General features: G+C 39.4%; 1 protein-coding gene across 3 annotated transcripts in view; it reads right to left on the minus strand.

Moving 5' to 3' along the window:
- Positions 1 to 20,790, minus strand: part of LOC133556628 (tetratricopeptide repeat protein 28-like) — a 655,127-nt gene that overhangs the window by 18,402 nt on the left and 615,935 nt on the right. For all 3 annotated transcript variants that reach the window (XM_061906744.1, XM_061906745.1, XM_061906746.1), the window contains 5 exons: positions 19,914 to 20,082; positions 12,554 to 12,694; positions 3,094 to 3,238; positions 2,827 to 3,006; positions 421 to 965 (listed from right to left, as the gene is read on the minus strand). In XM_061906744.1, coding sequence (XP_061762728.1) covers positions 421 to 965; positions 2,827 to 3,006; positions 3,094 to 3,238; positions 12,554 to 12,694; positions 19,914 to 20,082 — 1,180 coding nt within the window. The remainder of the gene's footprint in view (positions 1 to 420; positions 966 to 2,826; positions 3,007 to 3,093; positions 3,239 to 12,553; positions 12,695 to 19,913; positions 20,083 to 20,790) is intronic.

Raw genomic sequence — 20,790 nt, forward strand, 5'->3', positions numbered from 1 at the left:
CCCGTGACGTCATGCGCACATCGTCTGCTACTTCTGGTAAAGGCAAGGCTTTTTTAATAGCGACCAAAGTTGCGAACTTTATCGTCGATGTTCTCTACTAAATCCTTTCAGCAAAAATATGGCAATATCGCAAAATGATCAAGTATGACACATAGAATGGAACTGCTATCTCCGTTTGAATAAGAAAATCTCATTTCAGTAGGCCTTTAAAATGTGCTTTATAAATAAAGTTGATTTGATTTGATTTGCTGCTGCCCTCTTGGAAAAGAGATATTTGCTCTCAATGGGATTTTACCTGGTTAAATAAATAAAGGCTGAATAAAATTAAAAAGATATGTCACAAAAGACGAAATTCATCATAGATCCCCTTTAAATGTTTTTCTACAGCAACTTAAGCGCTGCCCTATGTAGCCCACCTACCCAAGCACAACCAGCTTGACAGGTAACCTCAGGTCCAATATATCTGCAGCTGTCAGCAGAAACTCCTGTAAAGGTGGACTATCACAGATACTCTCCACATCGCTGCTGTCCTCCTGCATGTGGAGAGACTCCGGATTGGTGTAGCTGCTCCCGATAGATCCTTTCCTGCCACGTCCACTACTTCCTCTCCTTCCCCTGGCACCTCTGCCGATGGTACCCCCTCCCACATTTGCACTCGCTGCACCAGGCACGCTCTCGGGGTTCGGGGTTAGCACCAGAGCTGCGAGTTTCCAGGAAATGTGAGTCGCAAAGTGGGCACACTCCGCCTGTGTGAGGGCACTCATGACCCTTTCTTTTGTGGCTGCAGGACCAGCGAGAGGTTGGCATCCCAGCAGCTCGGCTACCATGAGAGCCTCCTCTTCTGCGGAGGGCATGGGCCCCCACAGCCAGCGGTCCATCACAGGTGAGGGCAGCCTCGGGTTCCCCACCACCGCTGCCATGGACACACCACCGCATGGCGCAGGACCAGGACGCCGGGAGTGAACCTAAATCCACAACAGTAGTTAGATTCAAATCTGTGGCGCATTATGAACCGTAAAATACGACAGCAGAGACTGTTGAACGACTGAAACTCTACATAAAACAAGAATGGGAAAGAATTCCACTTTCAAAGCTTCAACAATTAGTTTCCTCAGTTCCCAAATGTTTATTGAGTGTTGTTAAAAGAAAAGGGGGATGTAACACAGTGGTGAACATGCCCTTTCCCAACTACTTTGGCACGTGTTGCAGCCAAGAAATTCTAAGTTAATTATTTTTTGCAAAAAGAAAATTAAGTTTATGAGTTTGAACATCAAATATTGATTGATTGATATATTTTTATTTCAAATATGCAAAAAAAAACCAAGAGCAAGCATGATCCAATACAGTGCTATAGCCTTAACGGCTATTATAACAAAATGAAAACAATGGAGAATAAAAAAAACAAAAACAAATGAGCATTTGACTTTTTTTTATTTTTTTTTTACATATTTGAGTGAGAAGAAGTATACACTTATTTAATCCCAACCCTTTTCTTTAAATCATAAATTACTCTGAGCTCGAACTTCCTTGTTCACTCTATGTTCAAACTTAATGAACTTGTATATACATAAATGATAAATATATACATACATATGCACACTACACACATACATAGCCACACCGTCACCACAAGTGCTCATAGAAATAGTATCATGAAAAAAACAGCAGGACCAATATATTGTCTTTGTAGCATATTCAACTGAATATGAGTTGAAAAGGATTTGCAAGTCATTGTATTCCGTTTATATTTACATCTAACACAATTTCCCAACTCATATGGAAACGGGTTTTGTACAAAATGATTACAATTTTTAGGGGTGACTAAAATAGAAGATCTAAACTGGGACATTAATGCTGCTTCTACAGTCGAAAAGACCCAACAACGTATTTTCTCTCTAAGGCATGGGTGTCAAACTACGGTCCGCGGGCCAAATTTGGCCCGCCGTGTAATTTCACTTGGCCCTTGAGGCAATATATAATTAACAATAGATCTGGCCCGCCGCTGTAACACCGCATTCACCGCTAATACTCTTACTTGCCAACCCTCTCGATTTTCTCAGGAGACTCCCGAAGTTCAGTGCCCCTCCCGAATTTCATCCGGGACAACAATATTTGGGGTGGGCTTTAAAGGTATTGCCTTTGGCGTTCTCTACAACTTGTCTCCACGTCCGCTTTTCCTCCATACAATCAGCGTGCCGGCCCAGTCACATAATATATGTGGCTTATACAAACACACACAAGTGAATGCAAGCATACTTGGTCAACAACCATACAGGTCACACTGAGGGTGGCCGTATAAATAACTTTAACACTGTTACAAATATGCGCCACAATGTGAACCCACACCAAACAAGAATGACACATTTCGGGAGAACATCCGCACCGTAACACAACATAAACACAACAGAACAAATACCCAGAACGCCTTGCAGCACTAACTCTTCCGAGACGCTACAATATACACCCCTCGCTATCACCAAACCCCGTCCACCTCAACCCCACCGCCCAAAAGAGGCAATAATTTTTTATTTAAATTTTATTTGATATGCCATTGATATTTTTAAATTATTATTATTATTTGAAACTCGATTTTGTATGTCACTATAAAGTTATATAAGCCTTGCTTGTTCAATATTCAATGCAAAACTTGTTTGGGTCCCTATTAAAAGGTTAATTTGTTCAACCTCGGCCCGCGGCTTTGGTTGGTTTTAAATTTTGGCCCACTCTGTATTTGAGTTTGGCACCCCTGCTGTAAATGTGCAATCATTCCGCAAAAATTCAGAACGAGTGTTGCAGTGTTTCATCAACTTTTATAATAAGACTAACCTTTGCACTGGACCCAAGGCCTTGGATTGAGGGCACAGCAATGAGGCTAAAACGCTCATATAAGTACTCATTCGATGAGCTTCCTTTAAGCAGAGCGAAGGGTATCAGGTACAGTTCTCCCTCCAGCACCATGACAAGTTGTCTGTGTCTGCCCACCGGCCCACTGGAATGCATCAAACCCTGAAAAGGAAAAGCGCGATGATGCAGTAAGGAAATAAAGCGTGCAGTGTGCTGGCCTCATCTCTCCCGCAGAGAGGTAATGCTCACCCCCTCCATAGGTGCAATGAGCAAATCGTAAAGTGCTCTGAGCGGAGGCTTTCCGAGGTTGCTGGAACGACGAGACAGGGAGGAACAACCATCTTTTGCAGGAGACACGGTGTTACTGAACAGGCTGGTCATGCTCTGGCAGCTCCTGCATGAAAAAAAAAACAAAAAAACATTGTTACCAATTACGTTAAGGCACTTTAATTAACCAAACTTGCCTTTATAAAGTTGTTCGCTAAAGATGATAAGATAACAGTACATTTAAATTAAGAACCCATCCATCTTAGCACAGATGATATCGTATTTGACACGGCATGATATTGCATCCTGAGCGAAAACATTATGGAAAAATGTTCTTGCTTATTCAGTCCATGTGTCAATGTCCTTTTGCTGTGTAGAGGAGGTGTAGTCCAGTCACTGCAGTTTTCTGCCTATTTGTGTTTTAACAGTTGGGTGAAAAGAGTCAAAATACAGTATATTATTGCATACTGTCGTCCCTCGCCACATAGCACTTTAATATAAATGTTGCGGCCTCATTACATCGCTGATTTGTTTGTGATACAGTATTTTCTTCAGAAGACACCCTTCACTCTTAATTAATAACAAGGTCGTAGAAAACCATTCAAATTTTTAGGGGTGACTATAACAGAAGATCTATGCTGGGACATTAATACTGCTTCTACAGTCGGAAAGACCCAACAACGTACAAACCCCGTTTCCATATGAACTGTTTTTGGAAATATTCGACATCGTGTCATCCGGACCAAAGGTGACGCAAACCATCCAGACTGTTATTGACGCAAAGTTCAAAGGCCAGCATCTGTGATGGTATGGGGGTGCATTAGTGCCCAAGGCATGGGTAACTTACACATCTGTGAAGGCAAAATTAATGCTGAAAGGTCCATACAGGTTTTGGAGCAACATATGTTGTCATCCAAGCAACGTTATTATGGACGCCCCTGCTTATTTCAGGAAGACAATGCCAAGCCACATTCAGCACGTGTTACAACGGCGTGGCTTCGTAAAAAAAGAGTGTGGGTACTTTCCTGGCCCACCTGCAGTCCAGACCTGTCTCCCATCGAAAATGTGTGGCACATTATGAAGCGTAAAATACAACAGCGGAGACCCCGGACTGTTGAACGACTGAAGCTCTACTTAAAACAAGAATGGGAAAGAATTCCACTTTCAAAGCTTCAACAATTAGTTTCCTCAGTTCCCAAACGTTTATTGAGTGTTGTTAAAAGAAAAGGGGATGTAACACAGTGGTGAACATGCCCTTTCCCAACTACTTTGGCACGTGTTGCAGCCAAGAAATTCTAAGTTAATTATTTTTTGCAAAAAAAAATTAAGTTTATGAGTTTGAACATCAAATATCTTGTCTTTGTAGCATATTGAACTGAATATGGGTTGAAAAGGATTTGCAAATTATTGTATTCCGTTAATATTTACATCTAACACAATTTCCCAACTCATATGGAAACGGGGTTTGTACAAAATGATGAAAATTTTTAGGGGTGACTATAACAGAAGATCTATACTGGGACATTAATACTGCTTCTACAGTCGAAAAGACCAAACAACGTATTTTATCTCTAGTTTTAGTCTAGTTTTAGTTGACGAAATATCGTAAGATTATAGTCGACGAAAACTACAGTAGATTTTGTCGACTAAAGGGTAATATGGAAACTTTCCCTTCAATTTCTGAAAGTCAAAGCAAAACAGCGGAAAAATCACCGATACAAGTCGTATTTTGATGAAAATCATGTCTCAAATTTAGTATTTCACAAGTAAGCCGTGTAATAAACGGGATAATGTCCCTTGAGTTGTATGTTGTGGAAAATGCTTACCTGTGTGTGGATTTCGGGGTGATTTGACTGTAAATGTCGCTTCAAGTTTGTTGTGTTTTTCCCCGTAATCCTCGCGCTGCATTTCTTACACTGCGTCTTGTTATCTTTGACGTCAAATATAACATTTCCCCACATGTCCTCTCTCCTCTTCCTAACTAAATGAGTTCCGATTGGATCTCGTCTCTGGCAGACATTTTCGTCTCGTTTTTATTCGTTGACGAATATGTCAATACCCCTCGTCATCGTCTTAGTCCAAGTAAATTATCTTTTATTTAGTTATTGTCTCGTTTTAGTCGGAAAAAAAGGTCATTGACGATAACTATGACGAAAACTTTTCGTCAACAAAATTAACACTGGTCAAAACGGCGGGAAAACAAGGACAATACTCCCGGAGATGAGTGCCATGTACACCATTTGCTGTCTGAAGCGAGTACGCAACATCCTGAAGGACAGGCACCACCCAACACATGGACTCTTCAACCTGCTACCCTCTGGGATAAGGTATAGGTCTATTTGCACCAGGACCACCAGACTGTCTCACAGCCTGTATCCCCAGGCTGTCAGGCTGCTAAATGAACAGCCTGCCCCTTTACTGACCCCGTCCATCTTAATACCTCACTCTTCACCACCTCAATAATTGTGCCCTGGACATTCCATTGCTGCAACACCGACATAGCACTCTTCAGACATCTGACTGTTGGCCCACCCCGTACCCCCCTTACCTTTATCTTCTTTACAATGCTCATGAAAACTACTGTCAACCTGCACATCAATGCAGTTTCTATGCCGCTCGACTAAGCTCCAACAAAAACTCGTTGACATGTATGACTTCTGTTATTATGACAATGACCATATAGGAACTAATTGATTGATTAAAGCATCTAAAAAAAAAGTTGTATTTAATAATTGTAAAGCATAAAAAATGCTCTTTATATACATATATATATATATATACAGGCATTGTTTGGATTACGTGTACAATTAATAACAACCCGATTACTCTTCCAACATGACTGTGCACCAGTGCACAAAGCAAGGCCCATAAAGACATGGATGACAGAGTCTGGTGTGTATGAACTTGACTGGCCTGCACAAAGTCCTGACCTGAACCCGATAGAACAGGGGTCTCCAACCTTTTTTCCACCAGGGACCGGTTTAATGTATGCATTATTCTCACCGACCGGCTTTACACGTTTGGCAGAAAAAAACCGCAAGCAAAATGAGCATGAAAAATACACTCACTATAAAGCTGAAGTCATGGGAGCCTTGGGCGTGTTTATTTGCGAAGAGATGGTCCCCGGCACGTTGATGGCATATACTTAATACCACGCACATTGATGGCATGTACAATATACCAGTCTTTCTTAACCATAGGGCCATGAGCACCCCCTAGAATGTAATATGTGTTTTTCAGCTGTGGTTCATATAGGCCGCAGCGGTACTTAGTTGTAATACACTTTTCCACCACTTGTGGCAGTAATGCCAAAATAAAAAAAAGAGAAGAAGTCTGGCGCTAAAGCCCTAGAGAATTTTTTAAGTGCAAAAAATATGACTATAGCTTTGCAGCAGTATTTTCATTTGTACTTTAATTATATTGCCAGTTTAGTTAAGAAACATTTTTTATTAATGGATTTTATTTATTCTAGCACAACCTAATACATATTGTATGTAAAAGAAAAATATATTCTAATCAGCCTGACTTGAGCCTAAGGTTGAAATTAATAATATAATCTTTGTGATTAACACATGCTTTCATATCATTTTACAAGTTATTAAACTGAAAGTAGGGTAGATATTTAATTGTATTGAATATGATTTAAAAAAAACAAGAGTAAGATTACTAATTCAGTGTTAATATTGGAGTGGTCGTGGGTCTCTCTGTAGTGGAAAAGTTGGGTCCTGAGGTCAAACAGATTAGGAACCCCTGCTATATACAATGACCCTGCAGATGGAAATCAGCCTTTGGCAACAATCTAGCACATTAACATTTTATATGTTCATTAGTGTACTAGAACAAATAGCAACTTCCTTTTTAGGATTTGTAATATACAACTATTAACAAGTTATTGGTGTGTTTAGTGGGACAGGCCAAAGTTAAGTTGGAGAAAATGTTTTTGTGCGGCCCGGTAGCAAATGCGTCACAGACCGGTACCGGTCCCCGGACCGGTGGTTGGGGACCACTGCGATAGAACACCTTTGGGATGAATTAGAATGGAGACTGAGAGCCAGGCCTTCTCGACCAACGTCAGTGTGTGACCCCACCAATGCGCTTTTGAAAGAATGGTCGAAAATTCCTAAAAACACACTCCGCAACCTCAGAAGAGTTGAAGCTGTAATAGCTGCAAAAGGTGGACCGACCATATTGAATGAACCCTATGGGTTAGAAAAGGCATGGCGCTTCAAGTTCATATGTGAGTCAAGGCAATGGCCAAATACTTTTGGCAATATAATGTATGTACAGTGGGGCAAAGAAGTATTTAGTCAGCCACCGATTGTGCAACGTTCTCCCACTTAAAATGATGACAGAGGTCTGTAATTTTCATCATAGGTACACTTCAACTGTGAGAGACAGAATGTGGGAAAAAAATCCAGGAATTCACATTGTCGGGATTTTAAAGAATTTATTTGTAAATTATGGTGGAAAATAAGTATTTGGTCAACCATTCAAAGCTCTCACTGATGAAAGGAGGTTTTGGCTCAAAATCTCATGATACATGGCCCCATTCATTCTTTCCTTAACACGGATCAATCGTCCTGTCACCTTAGCAGAAATACAGCCCCAAGGCATGATGTTTCCACCCCCGTGCTTCACAGTAGGTGTGGTGTTCTTGGGATGCAACTCAGTATTCTTCTTCCTCCAAACACGACGAGTTGAGTTTATACCAAAATGTATAAACATTTGTTACAGCAGAGGATTGGGAGAATGTCATGTGGTCAGATGAAACCAAAATAGAACTTTTTGGGGCTGTTTTTCTGCTAAGGGGACAGGACGATTGATCCGTGTTAAGGAAAGAATGAATGTATCGTGAGATTTTGAGCTAAAACCTTATTCCATCAGTGAGAGCTTTGAATGGTTGACCAAATACTCATTTTCCACCATAATTTACAAATAAATTATTTAAAATTCCTACAATGTGAATTCCTGGATTTTTTTTTCACATTCAGTCTCTCACAGTTGAAGTGTACCTATGATGAAAATACAGACCTCTGTCATCATTTTAACTGGGAGAACTTGCACAATCGGTGGCGGACTAAATACTTTTTTGACCCACTGTACATGGTTAGTGTGGATGTGAGTCTTGCCCAAAGTCGGTTTGAATAGGCTCCAGGTAACTTGTTGGAAAATACATGGATGTTGAGAGAATCTGACAAGGCATAGTGTCTGAAGAAGAAGAAGTGTTCAAGACTCCACTAGGTGGCAGTGTTGGACTGTGGTATGTTGCAATTACAGCATGTGCAGTAGCCTTGGGTCCTACAATTATTTAAAGGCACCACTTAAAGAGATGGTTGATAAAAAAATTTTTTTTTTAAATCCCATTTATAATAGGTATGTCAGATATGCATTATGAATGAGTTCTGCCACAAATTGGAATGTGTTGACTCCCAATGCGTCCGTGTGTTTGAGTAAGAAGACGCAACATACTGAGAACTTGCTAATGATGGCCATAGGGTGGAAAACCTTTGGTGCAGTAGGAACACGGGGCCAGCTTTTATTGCCATACTTGTCACAAGCCTCCATCTGCTATTTCCTTCCCAGCCCCAGCCAAAAGGCATCTAGCTGGCTCTTATGGGAACCCGAGGCCACGAGCTTCTCTCTAATGCCTCTCAACACTGGCCCCCATCTCTCTCTCTCTCTCAGCCTTTGGCATGAGCCTGGATGGAAAGCAAACAATCGTTTGTTAGCCTGACAGGATGGAAGAATGAGAGCAGAATGAAGGGATAATCCAAGACAATGTGAGTGTCAAGTGTAGCTGCTGAACAGACGCAGGATGGTTCTTTGCTAGTGTGGGTGCCTACTTTGGGGGTCAACGACACGTAAAACTGCTGATACAAAAAAAGGACAAAACACAACCACACCTTCCAATGTGAAGGAATGTAAATTGTCGGATTTGAATTAGGAAGGTTCTGATCAGGGTTTTATGCTGCCGATCCCAGTACCGATCATCCATGAATAAGATCAGTCAATACCAATACCGATCCCAAACACACGTATGAACGGTACATTTTTCATTGATGTATGGTGAGTGCTGTTGAGATTGATTAGTTTGATGCAAGTATATGTGTATATGTATATATATGTATATGTATGGATATGTGCATGTGTGTGGATATATACATATACAGGGCATGAAATTAGCACCCGCCCACATGCCAAATGCGGGTAACTTTTGTGATTGGCGGATGAAACTGTCAATCTACCCGCCACATTGGCGGGTAGCCAAAAAGACAACACAACACTGAGCAAGTGTGTTGTTGACCAATCAGGTAGCCTATGTGTGTTGTGTGTTCTAAGCAAGCCCCCGCGCCATTTTCTTGGATTTTAAAACCAAAATGTGGCGGCAAATATCGCTGGCGTGAAGAGGACGGCGCCAATCCAATCCACTTCCTTTATATAGCACATTTAAACAACAAGAACGTTTCCAAAGTGCTGCACAGCCATGTTAAAAACAATATTAAAAACAATATCATGCTCCACCAATGACTGAATGAAAACAAACAAAAAATAAATATAAAACCAATATAAAAAACAATATTAAAAAAATATGATTAAAAACAATTTTAAAGGGTAAAATCAATTAAAACATTAAGACGCAACAGTTTGTTTACATGTAAAATCTTCCACTCCTTTGTCTCATTCTGTCCACCGAAAGTTTTATACTGTGCGGTCATAACCCAAAGCTCATGACCATAGGTGAAAATGGGAACGTAGATCGACCGGTAAATTGAGAGCTTTGCCTTCCGGCTCAGTTCCTTCTTCACCACAACGGATCGATACAGCGTCTGCATTACTAAAGACGCCGGACTGATCCTCCTGTCTACCTCATGATCAACTCTTCCCTCACTCGTGAACAAGACCCCATAGGTTCTTGAACTCCTCCACGTGGAGCAAGATCTCCTCCCCAACCAAGATGGCACTCCACCCTTTTTCGGGCGAAAACCATGGACTCGGACTTGAAAGTGCTGATTCTCATCCAAGTCGCTTCACACTTGGCTGTGAACCGATCCAGTGAGAGCTAAAGATCTTGGCCAGATGAAGCCATCAGGACCACATCATCTGCAAAAAGCAGAGACCTAATCTTGCAGCCACCAAACCAGATACCCTCAACACCCTGACTGCGTCTAGAAATTCTGTCCATAAAAGTTATAAACAGAATCAATGCATGTGCTTTGTCGACTTGGAGAAGGCATTCAACCGTGTACCCTGGGAAGTCCTGTGGGGAGTGCTCAGAGAGTATGGGGTAACGAACTGTCTGATTGTGGCAGTCCGCTCGCTGCATGATCAGTGTCAGAGCTTGGTCCGCATTGCTGGCAGTAAGTCGGACCGGTATCCATTGAGGGTTGTCTTTTTAACCGGAAGTACGACCGACAATATCATTTCTGCTCGAAAGGATTCCTCAATTATCAGTCCAAGCAACGTCTGTTTAGTGAATTGGAGACCTCGCTCCTGCAGCTAGTGGGTCCATGACGATGACTTCTGTTATGTTGGATCAGTCGTTTTACTGCTGTGTGACAGGCAATGTTTGGAAACAATTAGGCTATGTAAATTAACATTTACAGAATCCTTCGTACCGGTATATATATGCGGCCCATATATGCGGCCTATATATGTAATTATATACATTTTTCTAAAATTTGGTGGGTGGTGTATTCTATAGTACGGACAATATGGTCCCTGCTAGCTGCTTGTCAAAGAACATCAAAGTTTCTGATCGGCTTTAAAAGGCATTAAAGGGGAACATTATCACCAGACCTATGTAAGTGTTAATATAAACCTTGATGTTGCAGAAAAAGACCATATGTTTTTTTAACCGATTTCTGAACTCTAAAAGGGTGAATTTGACGATTGAAACGCCTTTCAATTGTTCGCTGTCGGAGCAATGACCTTTCACCTGTGACGTCACAACATGAAGCAATCCACCATTTTCGTCATGACTGCAAGTTAATCAATGCTAACATGCTATTTAGGCTAGCTGTATGTACATATTCAATCATTATGCCTCATTGGTAGCTATATTTGTATCCAGCCTTTCCCTCCACCCACATTTAATGCCAAACAAACACATACCAATCGTTGGCTAGAAGGCGATCGCCAAATTCGTCCTCGCTTCCTCCCGTGCCGCTGTCTGTCGTGATATGGCTCAATAGCTTCAGTTTCTTCCTCAATTTCGTTTTCGCTATCTGCCTCCACACTCCAACCATCCGTTTCAATACATGCGTAATCTGTTGAATCGCTTTCTCCGCTGAAATCCAAGTCTGAATCCGAGCTACTATGCTATACCTTTCTGTGCAATCCGCCATGTTTGTCTCAGGTGGCTTCACGCAGTGACGTCACAGGACAATAGACGGTTGGATATAACGACGGTTAAAATCAGGCACTTTGAAGCCGTTTTTCGGGATATTGCGTGATGGGTAAAATTTTGAGAAAAACTTCGAAAAAAAATAAGCCACTGGGAACTGATTTGTATTGGTTTTAACCCTTCAGAAATTGTGATAATGTTCCCCTTTAATCAGAAATGGCTATTAGGTACTTTTTCCACGAAAATCAGTGGCCTTGTATCAGATATCTTTGTAATACCTCTTAAAGAATGTTAGAATATTTTGTGTTTTTGACTTGTGTTTTAATTAGAGGTTATTGTCCTTATAATACAGCCGTTAGATCCGTGAGCAGTAAGGCGGTACAGAATGCAATTCACACGCAGTTTATCATCATAACCCAGCGATGTACGCGTTGAACTGACAATGAGCTTTGCCTCTGTCCTCTCTTGCTTTAACAATGAGATCGATGGTCGGCTCCACAGTACAAGGAGCTATCTATTTCCCGGCTTTTTTCTTTTTGAGGCGAAAAAAAAGAATGAGTGGATTATTACCGGGAGCCCATTAAAGCAGCTTAATGAGCACCAAGACTCAATTAAAGACGGAATTACCCTCTCATCAAAAAGAAGCTCAATAGAGGACGAGGACAGGGAAATATGACACAGTCACACATGCCCGTGATCTATGGGTGTACATTACCAACCGGCACCAGTGTAAACGAGCGCTTTGCGTCGTAATATGATAAATTATTTGATGATTGGTAAATGAACGAGCTCTAGCCTGACTGAAATGTCTAGCCCAGCAAACAGACGGGACAGACAAATACCTCCGCACACTGGTGTCAGTGTCTGGCATGCACTGTATATGCACACATGGACCCGCCTCATCAGAACAGACAGATGATAGGGGCTTTAGAGGCTTGGCTCGACTCAGTCTATCTAATAAGGGGATTCCGCACATACTGCCTCTGCACGGGCTGAACAATGGAAAATGACTCCTTTCCCAGATGAATCAGTAAATGCTGATTTCCCCTTTCCTATACAGACTCTCTGGGTACGCACAAATGTCCAGGTGCAAACTACCTGTTGAAAAGGTTGTTTCTGGACACCATGCGCAGGAAGCCCGTGGGATCAGTGACGGAGTTAAGCTTGTTGTTTATCTCCTCAAATTGTTGGTCCAACAAATCTCCCGCCTCGCTCTCCGTCTCGCTGCTTGAACACCCTCTGAAAAATAGCAAAAAAAGACGTATGAGAAAGCAGTGGTGCTGGCACAAGAACTGCACTTCAGCAAAGTACGGTACAAAGACGTACATTGTCACCCGTCAGGGGATAAATCAACTAAAACCATTCCTGCATGCCCAAAATACACATAGTTCAACCCACACATAGATGGCCTAATTTCGCAGTCTTGGTCCAAAAACCCCAGCAGAGCTTAATCCTTTCATTACAATGCTGATGATGCTGATCCAGCCATTGAGGAGTCAACCACCCCCACCCTGCTGCTATCTTTCTCTTTATTACTGATAAATCCCCATAATGTAACTCTGCAATATCACCCTGCTCTTGCTACACCAAAACGCTATTGGAATAATGCACATGTAAGTGAAGTATTAACCTACACCAAGACCATGTCCACCATCTCATTAATAGCAATAAGTAAGCACATCCTTAATTTCACTGATACTTCAGTTTGAACCGTATTTTTACTACAAAACATGCTTTTGTGACAATGCCTGCCGCATGTCGGCTGTTGGTGTGATCCCAGGATGCAAAGAGGAATAGGCAAAGTGCAAGCAGGAGCACCCTTCAGTAGGTACCAGGTTGAACAGGAATTAAGAAGGCAACAGAACACTTTGTAATACATTAGATCAGGGGTATTCGACAACATTTCTGGGGGGGGTGGTCACATTTCCAGAAAGCTTAGAACCTGGGGGTCCCACTTCTACCTTCACTATTAGTCTTATGTTGTATACTCCGGAGAACCAGCGCTCTCCACGGTGAATATTTGACAATGGTTTATTTATTGTGTCAGAGTTAAGGGAGTGCCTTGCTATTTTTTAAGGACCTTCTGCAAAAGATGCTAGTAAAAGTTCATCTCTATGACAGCCCTCTATTGTTTTAATAGGGGAACTGTACTTTTTTTGGGAATTGTGCCCATTGTTCACGATCATTATGAGAGACAAGAACACATCTCTTTTTTCACCTTCAAATTAAAGCTCACTAAAACAACTTCAAAACCCTCCATCAACGTTTTATATACACACTGCAAGTGTGTAAAAATATTTCTCCACTATTATATATATAGATATGTATATATATATATATATATATATATATATATATAAATATATACATATATATGTATCCATCCATCCATTTTCTACCGCTTATTCCCTTTTGGGGTCGCGGGGGGCGCTGGCGCCTATCTCAGCTATGTGTGGGAAAAATCACAAGACTACTTAATCTCTACACAACTGTTTCAATCATCAGGAGATTTTATATATATATTAGGGGTGTGGAAAAAAATCGATTCGAATACGGATCGCGATTCTCACGTTGTGCGATTCAGAATGGATTCTCTTTTTTTTTAAATCAATTTTTTTTTTTTTCTCAATGCAACAAACCACTACACAGCAATACCGTAACAATGCAATCCAATTCCAAAACCAAACCTGACCCAGCAACACTGCAATAAACAGAGCAATTGAAAGAAGACACAAACACGACTCAGAACAAACCAAAAGTAGTGAAACAAAAATGAATATTATCAACAACAGTATCAATATTAGTTATAATTTCAGCATAGCAGTGATTAAAAATCCCTCATTGACATTATCATTAGACATTTATAAAAGTAATAAAAAAGAACAATAGTGTCACAGTGGCTTACACTTGCATCGCATCTCATAAGCTTGACAACACACTGTGTCCAATGTTTTCACAAAGATAATATTAATCATATTTTTGGTTCGTTTAATAGTTAAAACAAATTTACATTATTGCAATCAGTTGATAAAACATCGTCCTTTACAATTATAAAAGCTTTTTTTTTTTAAATCTACTCTGCTAGCATGTCAGCAGACTGGGGTAGATCCTGCTGAAATCCTATGTATTGAATGAATACAGAATCGTTTTGAATCGAGAATCGCGTTGAATCGAAAAAATCGATGAATAAATCGCAACCCCAAGAATCGATATTGAATCGAATCGTGGGACACCCAAATATTCACAGCCCTAATATATATATATGTATATATATTAGGAGTGGAGCCTGCGGCTTAATTTGACCCAACACGGGGAACCTTACCTGGCCCGGACACGGAAAGGATTGACAGATTGATGTCACCCCTGATATATATATATATTAGGGGTGGGCAAATTAATGCGTTAATTTCGCGTTAACTCATCAATCTATAAACCCCGACAATTATTTTATCGCACATTCGCGTATGTTGTTTACATGCTTTTATTTTGTTAACGCCTTTTCTTAACAAGATGGCATCTCCCGGATGTACTTCGGCGTCGAGGGGCTCTTGGTAAAGATGGAACATTTGGCAAAAATACCGGACAATTCTGCAAATTTCATGGCTGGTTTACAGCGTGGTCACTCCGGGATCACTTACGACCGCCAGACAATTCTGGATGTGGATAGATCGGGCCGTTTTGGACTGAATGACGCGTGCTTGCTAGACCGGCTAGCTAGCATGGGAATACTTTGCCGGCTACATCCAGCAGCCTGTGATGCAGCGGAGTATATGTGTTGTCTGTCTATTTATGAATAATGCAGACGAGGAGTGTTGGCTGAGTTCTTAACATTTGCTTTTAGAGCGTGCATATCACAACATACAAATTGCAGTCATGGCGACACAACCTATACCGGGCTACCGCGCATGCTCGTCACTCCTGTTGCATGCTGGGTAGGGTAGTTCTTTTTTTCCCTGGCTCATAACATCACAAATAGTACCATGTATATGCGTTCAGTTTATCAAAGCACCAAGCAAACAATCGGAAAATTCCCATCATATCAATTCCTAGATATGGTCATAATTATTTTAAGTGCACTATGCAGAATAAACACAACATTATTAATATTGCTACTACGGGTAATTTGATCAAAAATTCCCTAAAACAGCCCATAATATAGGTTTTTTAAACATAATACCCTGATAAAAAAAAATGTTTCTGCTGTTACCTCAGAAATTGTCTGTTCAGATGTTATGATTGTGGCTCAGAGATTTGTATGTAGATTATATTTATTTTCCATAACAAACAGGATAACTTAAATACCCTGGCAGTGGCAATAAGCTTAAATGTTTGTATTTACATTTTTTGAGTTGATTTTCATAAAATATGCTATTTAACTGCTACTGTTTAACAAGGACTGATTTGAATTCTGTTTGCACAACAAATGTTTTGGCGCTTTTGTTCATGTGGGTGAATATTCCAATAAAGGGGCACTACACACTACTTTTGAATTCATTATCGGGCTTTGCGTATACAATGCAGTTAATCGCGATCAATCGGAGAAATAGTGCAATTAACTTCGATTAAAATTTTTAATCGTTGCCCAGCCCTAATATATATATATATATATATATATATATATATATATATATATATATATATATATATATATATGTATATATATATATATATATATATATATATATATATATATGTATACATACATATGCATCTGCCTCACAATCTGCCTCACAATACGAAGGTCCTGAGTAGTCCTGAGTTCAATCCCGGGCTCGGGATCTTTCTGTGTGGAGTTTGCATGTTCTCCCCGTGACTGCGTGGCTTCTCTCCAGGTACTCCGGCTTCCTTCCACCGCCAAAGACATGCACCTGGGGATAAGTTGATTGGCAACACTAAACTGGTCCTAGTGTGTGAATGTGAGTGTGAATGTTATCTGTCTATCTGTGTTAGTCCTGCGATGAAGTGGCGACTTTTCCAGGGTGTACCTCGCCTTCCGCCCATGTACAGCTGAGATATGCTCCAGGTCACACTGAGGGTGGCCGTATAAACAACTTTAACACTGGTACAAATATGCACCAGACTGTGAACCCAGACCAAACAAGAATGACAAAACACATTTCGGGAGAACATCCGCACCGTAACACAACAAACACAACAGAACAAATACCCTGAACCCCTTGTAGCACTAACTCTTCCGGGACGCTACAATATACACCCCCGCTCCCCTCTACCCCCCACCTCAACCCTGCCCCCCCCCCCAAGCCCGAACACCTCAACCTCCTCATGCTCTCTCAGGGAGAGCATGTCCCAAATTCCGAACTGCTGTTTTGAAGCATGCTTAAAAAAAAGAATGCACTTTATGACTTCAATAATAAATATGGCAGTGCCATGTTGGCATTTTTTTTCCATAACTTGAGTTGATTTATTTAGTTTAATGCATCCAGTCTGGCATCACAACAAAATTAGGCATAATAATGTGTTCATCCCACGACTGTATACATCGGTATCGGTAAATTAAGAGTTGGACAATATAGGAATGTCAGATATGGGCAAAAAAGCTATTATCGGACATCTCTAAACATAAACAAATCTAACAGTGGGAAAAGTATACCACTGCAAACTATAACAACACAAATAAGTGTATTGATTACATGAATAAATCAATATAGAGCATTTTCAGTCCCAAATGTCTCATGAAGCTAATGAATCTGGTGCGATGATGCAGGTGTACCTAATGCGTTTGGTAATTATGAATGCTCCATTATGGTGATGAGTGTATCATCCGTAACATGCAGCATTCACAGCGGTCTTCCCACAATTCTTTCTAGCTCCATTCACGATCTGGTTTCACTGATATCAGGGTGCTTCTCTGCTCTCTCTCCACCATGGCGGATGAATGGGCGGGTAAGTGTTGCCATATTGCGCCCATTCAAGCGCAATGTTGCGAGTGCGGCTTCCAATTGGAGGGATAAACGGGCTGGTAATGGGGCAGGAGGCGGTGGAGGCAGGCAGGTGTGGGCGCGGGCCAGCTGGTCAGCGAGGTTCAAACAGCGATTTGAGAAAAAATGGCTGGTGTCAAAAGCGGTGCAGAGTCATGGATCTCAGCGGGATAAACTACACAATATATTTACAGTACCTTGTTACAAGTACCATCACCTTTATGTCCTTCTGCTTATACTCCCTGTTGTCTGCTCTTACTGCATTATTGATCTCACCACTGCATCTTCCTCCCATTTTGGGAACACTAAGTAGAATTCTCAGGCTTATTGTTTTGTTTGGTGGGTTCAGGAAAGAGGACCTCTAAAGAGCCATTATTCCATCTTATTTATTACCACTGGAAAGACAGTGACACACTAAAGGCAGGTAGTGTAGGCCTGCTATTACAGTGAGCAATGGGCTGGAATAATACTCACTTTGCACACATCAGCTAACGTAATGGTCTCCTGTTTATTTTGTACAACTCTAACACTTCAGCATGCATAACATGCATACAGCCATCCATTTTCTACTGCTTATTCTGTTAAGAGTCACAGGAAGACGGAACTTATCCCAGCTGATTTCGAACTGGTCACCAGTCAATCACAGGGCACATCCAGCGAGACAACCATACATGTGTGTTGAAAAAAAGATGTCATAAATGTTAAATTACAATTAATATAGCCGTGAAGTTCAATAATGAGATTGTTTGAATACAATTACGAATGCAAAAGACAAAATATTTAATATTTAATTAAATATGACAGGTTATATGATTTTTTTAATGCATATATTGTCCAATTAAATTTGTTGACACTTTTTTGTAAAAAAACTAACTTTCTATTTAAAAGATTTACCTAAATATGTTTGCGATATGGTAATCCCATCTTTAAAAAAGGCAAAAACCTAACTACTATTTATATAAATACTTTTATTTATATATATATATATGTATATAGAGTATATAAATAAAACTATGTATATATATATTTATAAAAATATGTCTGTATGTATAGTATATATATATATATATATATATATATAAATATGCAAGTGTGTGTATATATACACATATATTCATACACTCATATATATGTATGTGTATATATATATATATGTGTTTATATATACATATATATAATGTATATAAATATATGCATATATGATGTATATATATGCATATATATATGTATATATGCATATATACATATATAAAATGTATATAAATATATGTATATATATGCATATATATACACATATATATGTATATATATATGTATATATAAGTAAATATATATATACATATATATATGTAAATTATATACATACATATGTACAGGTATATATATATAAATATATATATACATATATATGTAAATTATATACATACATATGTACAGGTATATATATATATATATAAATATATATATGAATATATATATATATATATATATATAAATACATATATATAATGTATACATAGATATATATGCATATATATATATATATATATATATATAAATGTATATATATAAATACATATATATATACATATATATATATATATATACATATATACATATATATATATATATATATATATATATATATATATATATATATGTATATATATAAGATATATATTCATATAGGAATATAACTGCCGCAAGAAACCTGATTGCCCTCTCAACGGAGGGTGCTTACAAAAATCAGTAGTTTACCAAACAAAGGTAACCGAAGGAGCGTTTAAAGCCGGAACGAATAATCACAAGGCCTCATTTAGAAACCAGATCTTGCGGAATTCTACGGAAATCAGCAAGCACATTTGGAACCTCAAAGACAATAATGTTGAATATTCAATAACATGGCAAATTCTTGCATCCAGCACACCTTACAACAGTGATAATAAAAGATGCAACCTATGCTTTAAAGAGAAACTGTTTATTATATATCATCCAGACCTGTCATCCCTCAACAAGCCCAGTGAAATCATATCAACATGCCGTCACAGACGGAAACACCTACTAGGTAACACATGAGCCAATCACCACGCCCCTACGCCTGCCTGTACCCACCCACTCTGTGCCCTATATAAACCATTGTATGTTTATATATATATATATATATGTTATATATATATATATATATATATATATATATATATATATATATATATATATATATATATATATATATATATATATATATATATATATATATAAAACAATCTGGACTCAAAATGCCGGGATATCAATTTTGGTTTATATCGCCCAGTCCTAGTACCAAGTGTGTTTGTATGGGGCAGAAACCTTCGGGTTTGAGGTGGGATGTGGGAATTTGGTGCTACACCCCTGTCAGCAAACCATACGTGACATTATAGTAAGACCAACAGTACATACTGTACATGCCAAATCTAATGGGAACAAAGTCAACCACCATAAAATATATTGATTGTGTTTTGAGTGTTGGACTGCGAGCTTACCTGCTGTAATAGGACTCAACACCCAGGGCCTCGCGGGCACTGGCTATGTGCTGCTCCAGTGATGAGCCGCTGACCACACCACCACTACTGCTGCTACCCGCCTCCTGGAAGTCTGATCCCAGGTCTGAGATGCCCTCACCCAAGTACACCTCGTGGAACTTCAGGATGCCTGTGAAAACAAAAGGAAGGCAAATATAAATGCATTTGTCCTTCGAACGCAGGAAGGGATACTCTTATCCTTTATGGGACCAAGCAAACTTATAGCTGAAGTGTCATATGTCAAATTACTTTGAGACAATGTAAGTTTATAATTTAAATATGATCAAAAACATAAATAAATTACCTAGGGCTGTCAAACAATTATATTGTTTTATCATATTAACAACAGGGTCGTTGCAGATTAGTTTATATTAAATACAATTTATTTTTAATATATAGCATACATTTTGCATGAGCAAAGAGACTCAAGAAAGAAATTGATATTCATGCACATGATGTTTTTTATTAAACCCATTAAACATCCTCTTCATGTTATAAAAAAAAAGTTGTCAGTTTTTCTAAAGAAAGATTTATCAACATTAATGTGTACCTGTTACTCCTTCTTACTTCGTTTTTAAAGGCCTATCGAAATGAGATTTTCTTATTTAAACGGGGATAGCAGGTCCATTCTATGTGTCATACTTGATCATTTCGCGATATTGCCATATTTTTGCTGAAAGGATTTAGTAGAGAACATCGAAGATAAAGTTTGCAACTTTTGGTCGCTAATAAAAAAGCATTGCCTTTACCGGAAGTCGCAGACGATGACGTCACCTGTGTGAGGGCTCCTCACATCCTCACATTGTTTATAATGGGAGCCTCCAACAAAAAGAGCTAT

This window comes from Nerophis ophidion, linkage group LG07 (genome assembly GCF_033978795.1).
Source record: "Nerophis ophidion isolate RoL-2023_Sa linkage group LG07, RoL_Noph_v1.0, whole genome shotgun sequence".
Lineage (NCBI taxonomy): Eukaryota > Metazoa > Chordata > Actinopteri > Syngnathiformes > Syngnathidae > Nerophis > Nerophis ophidion.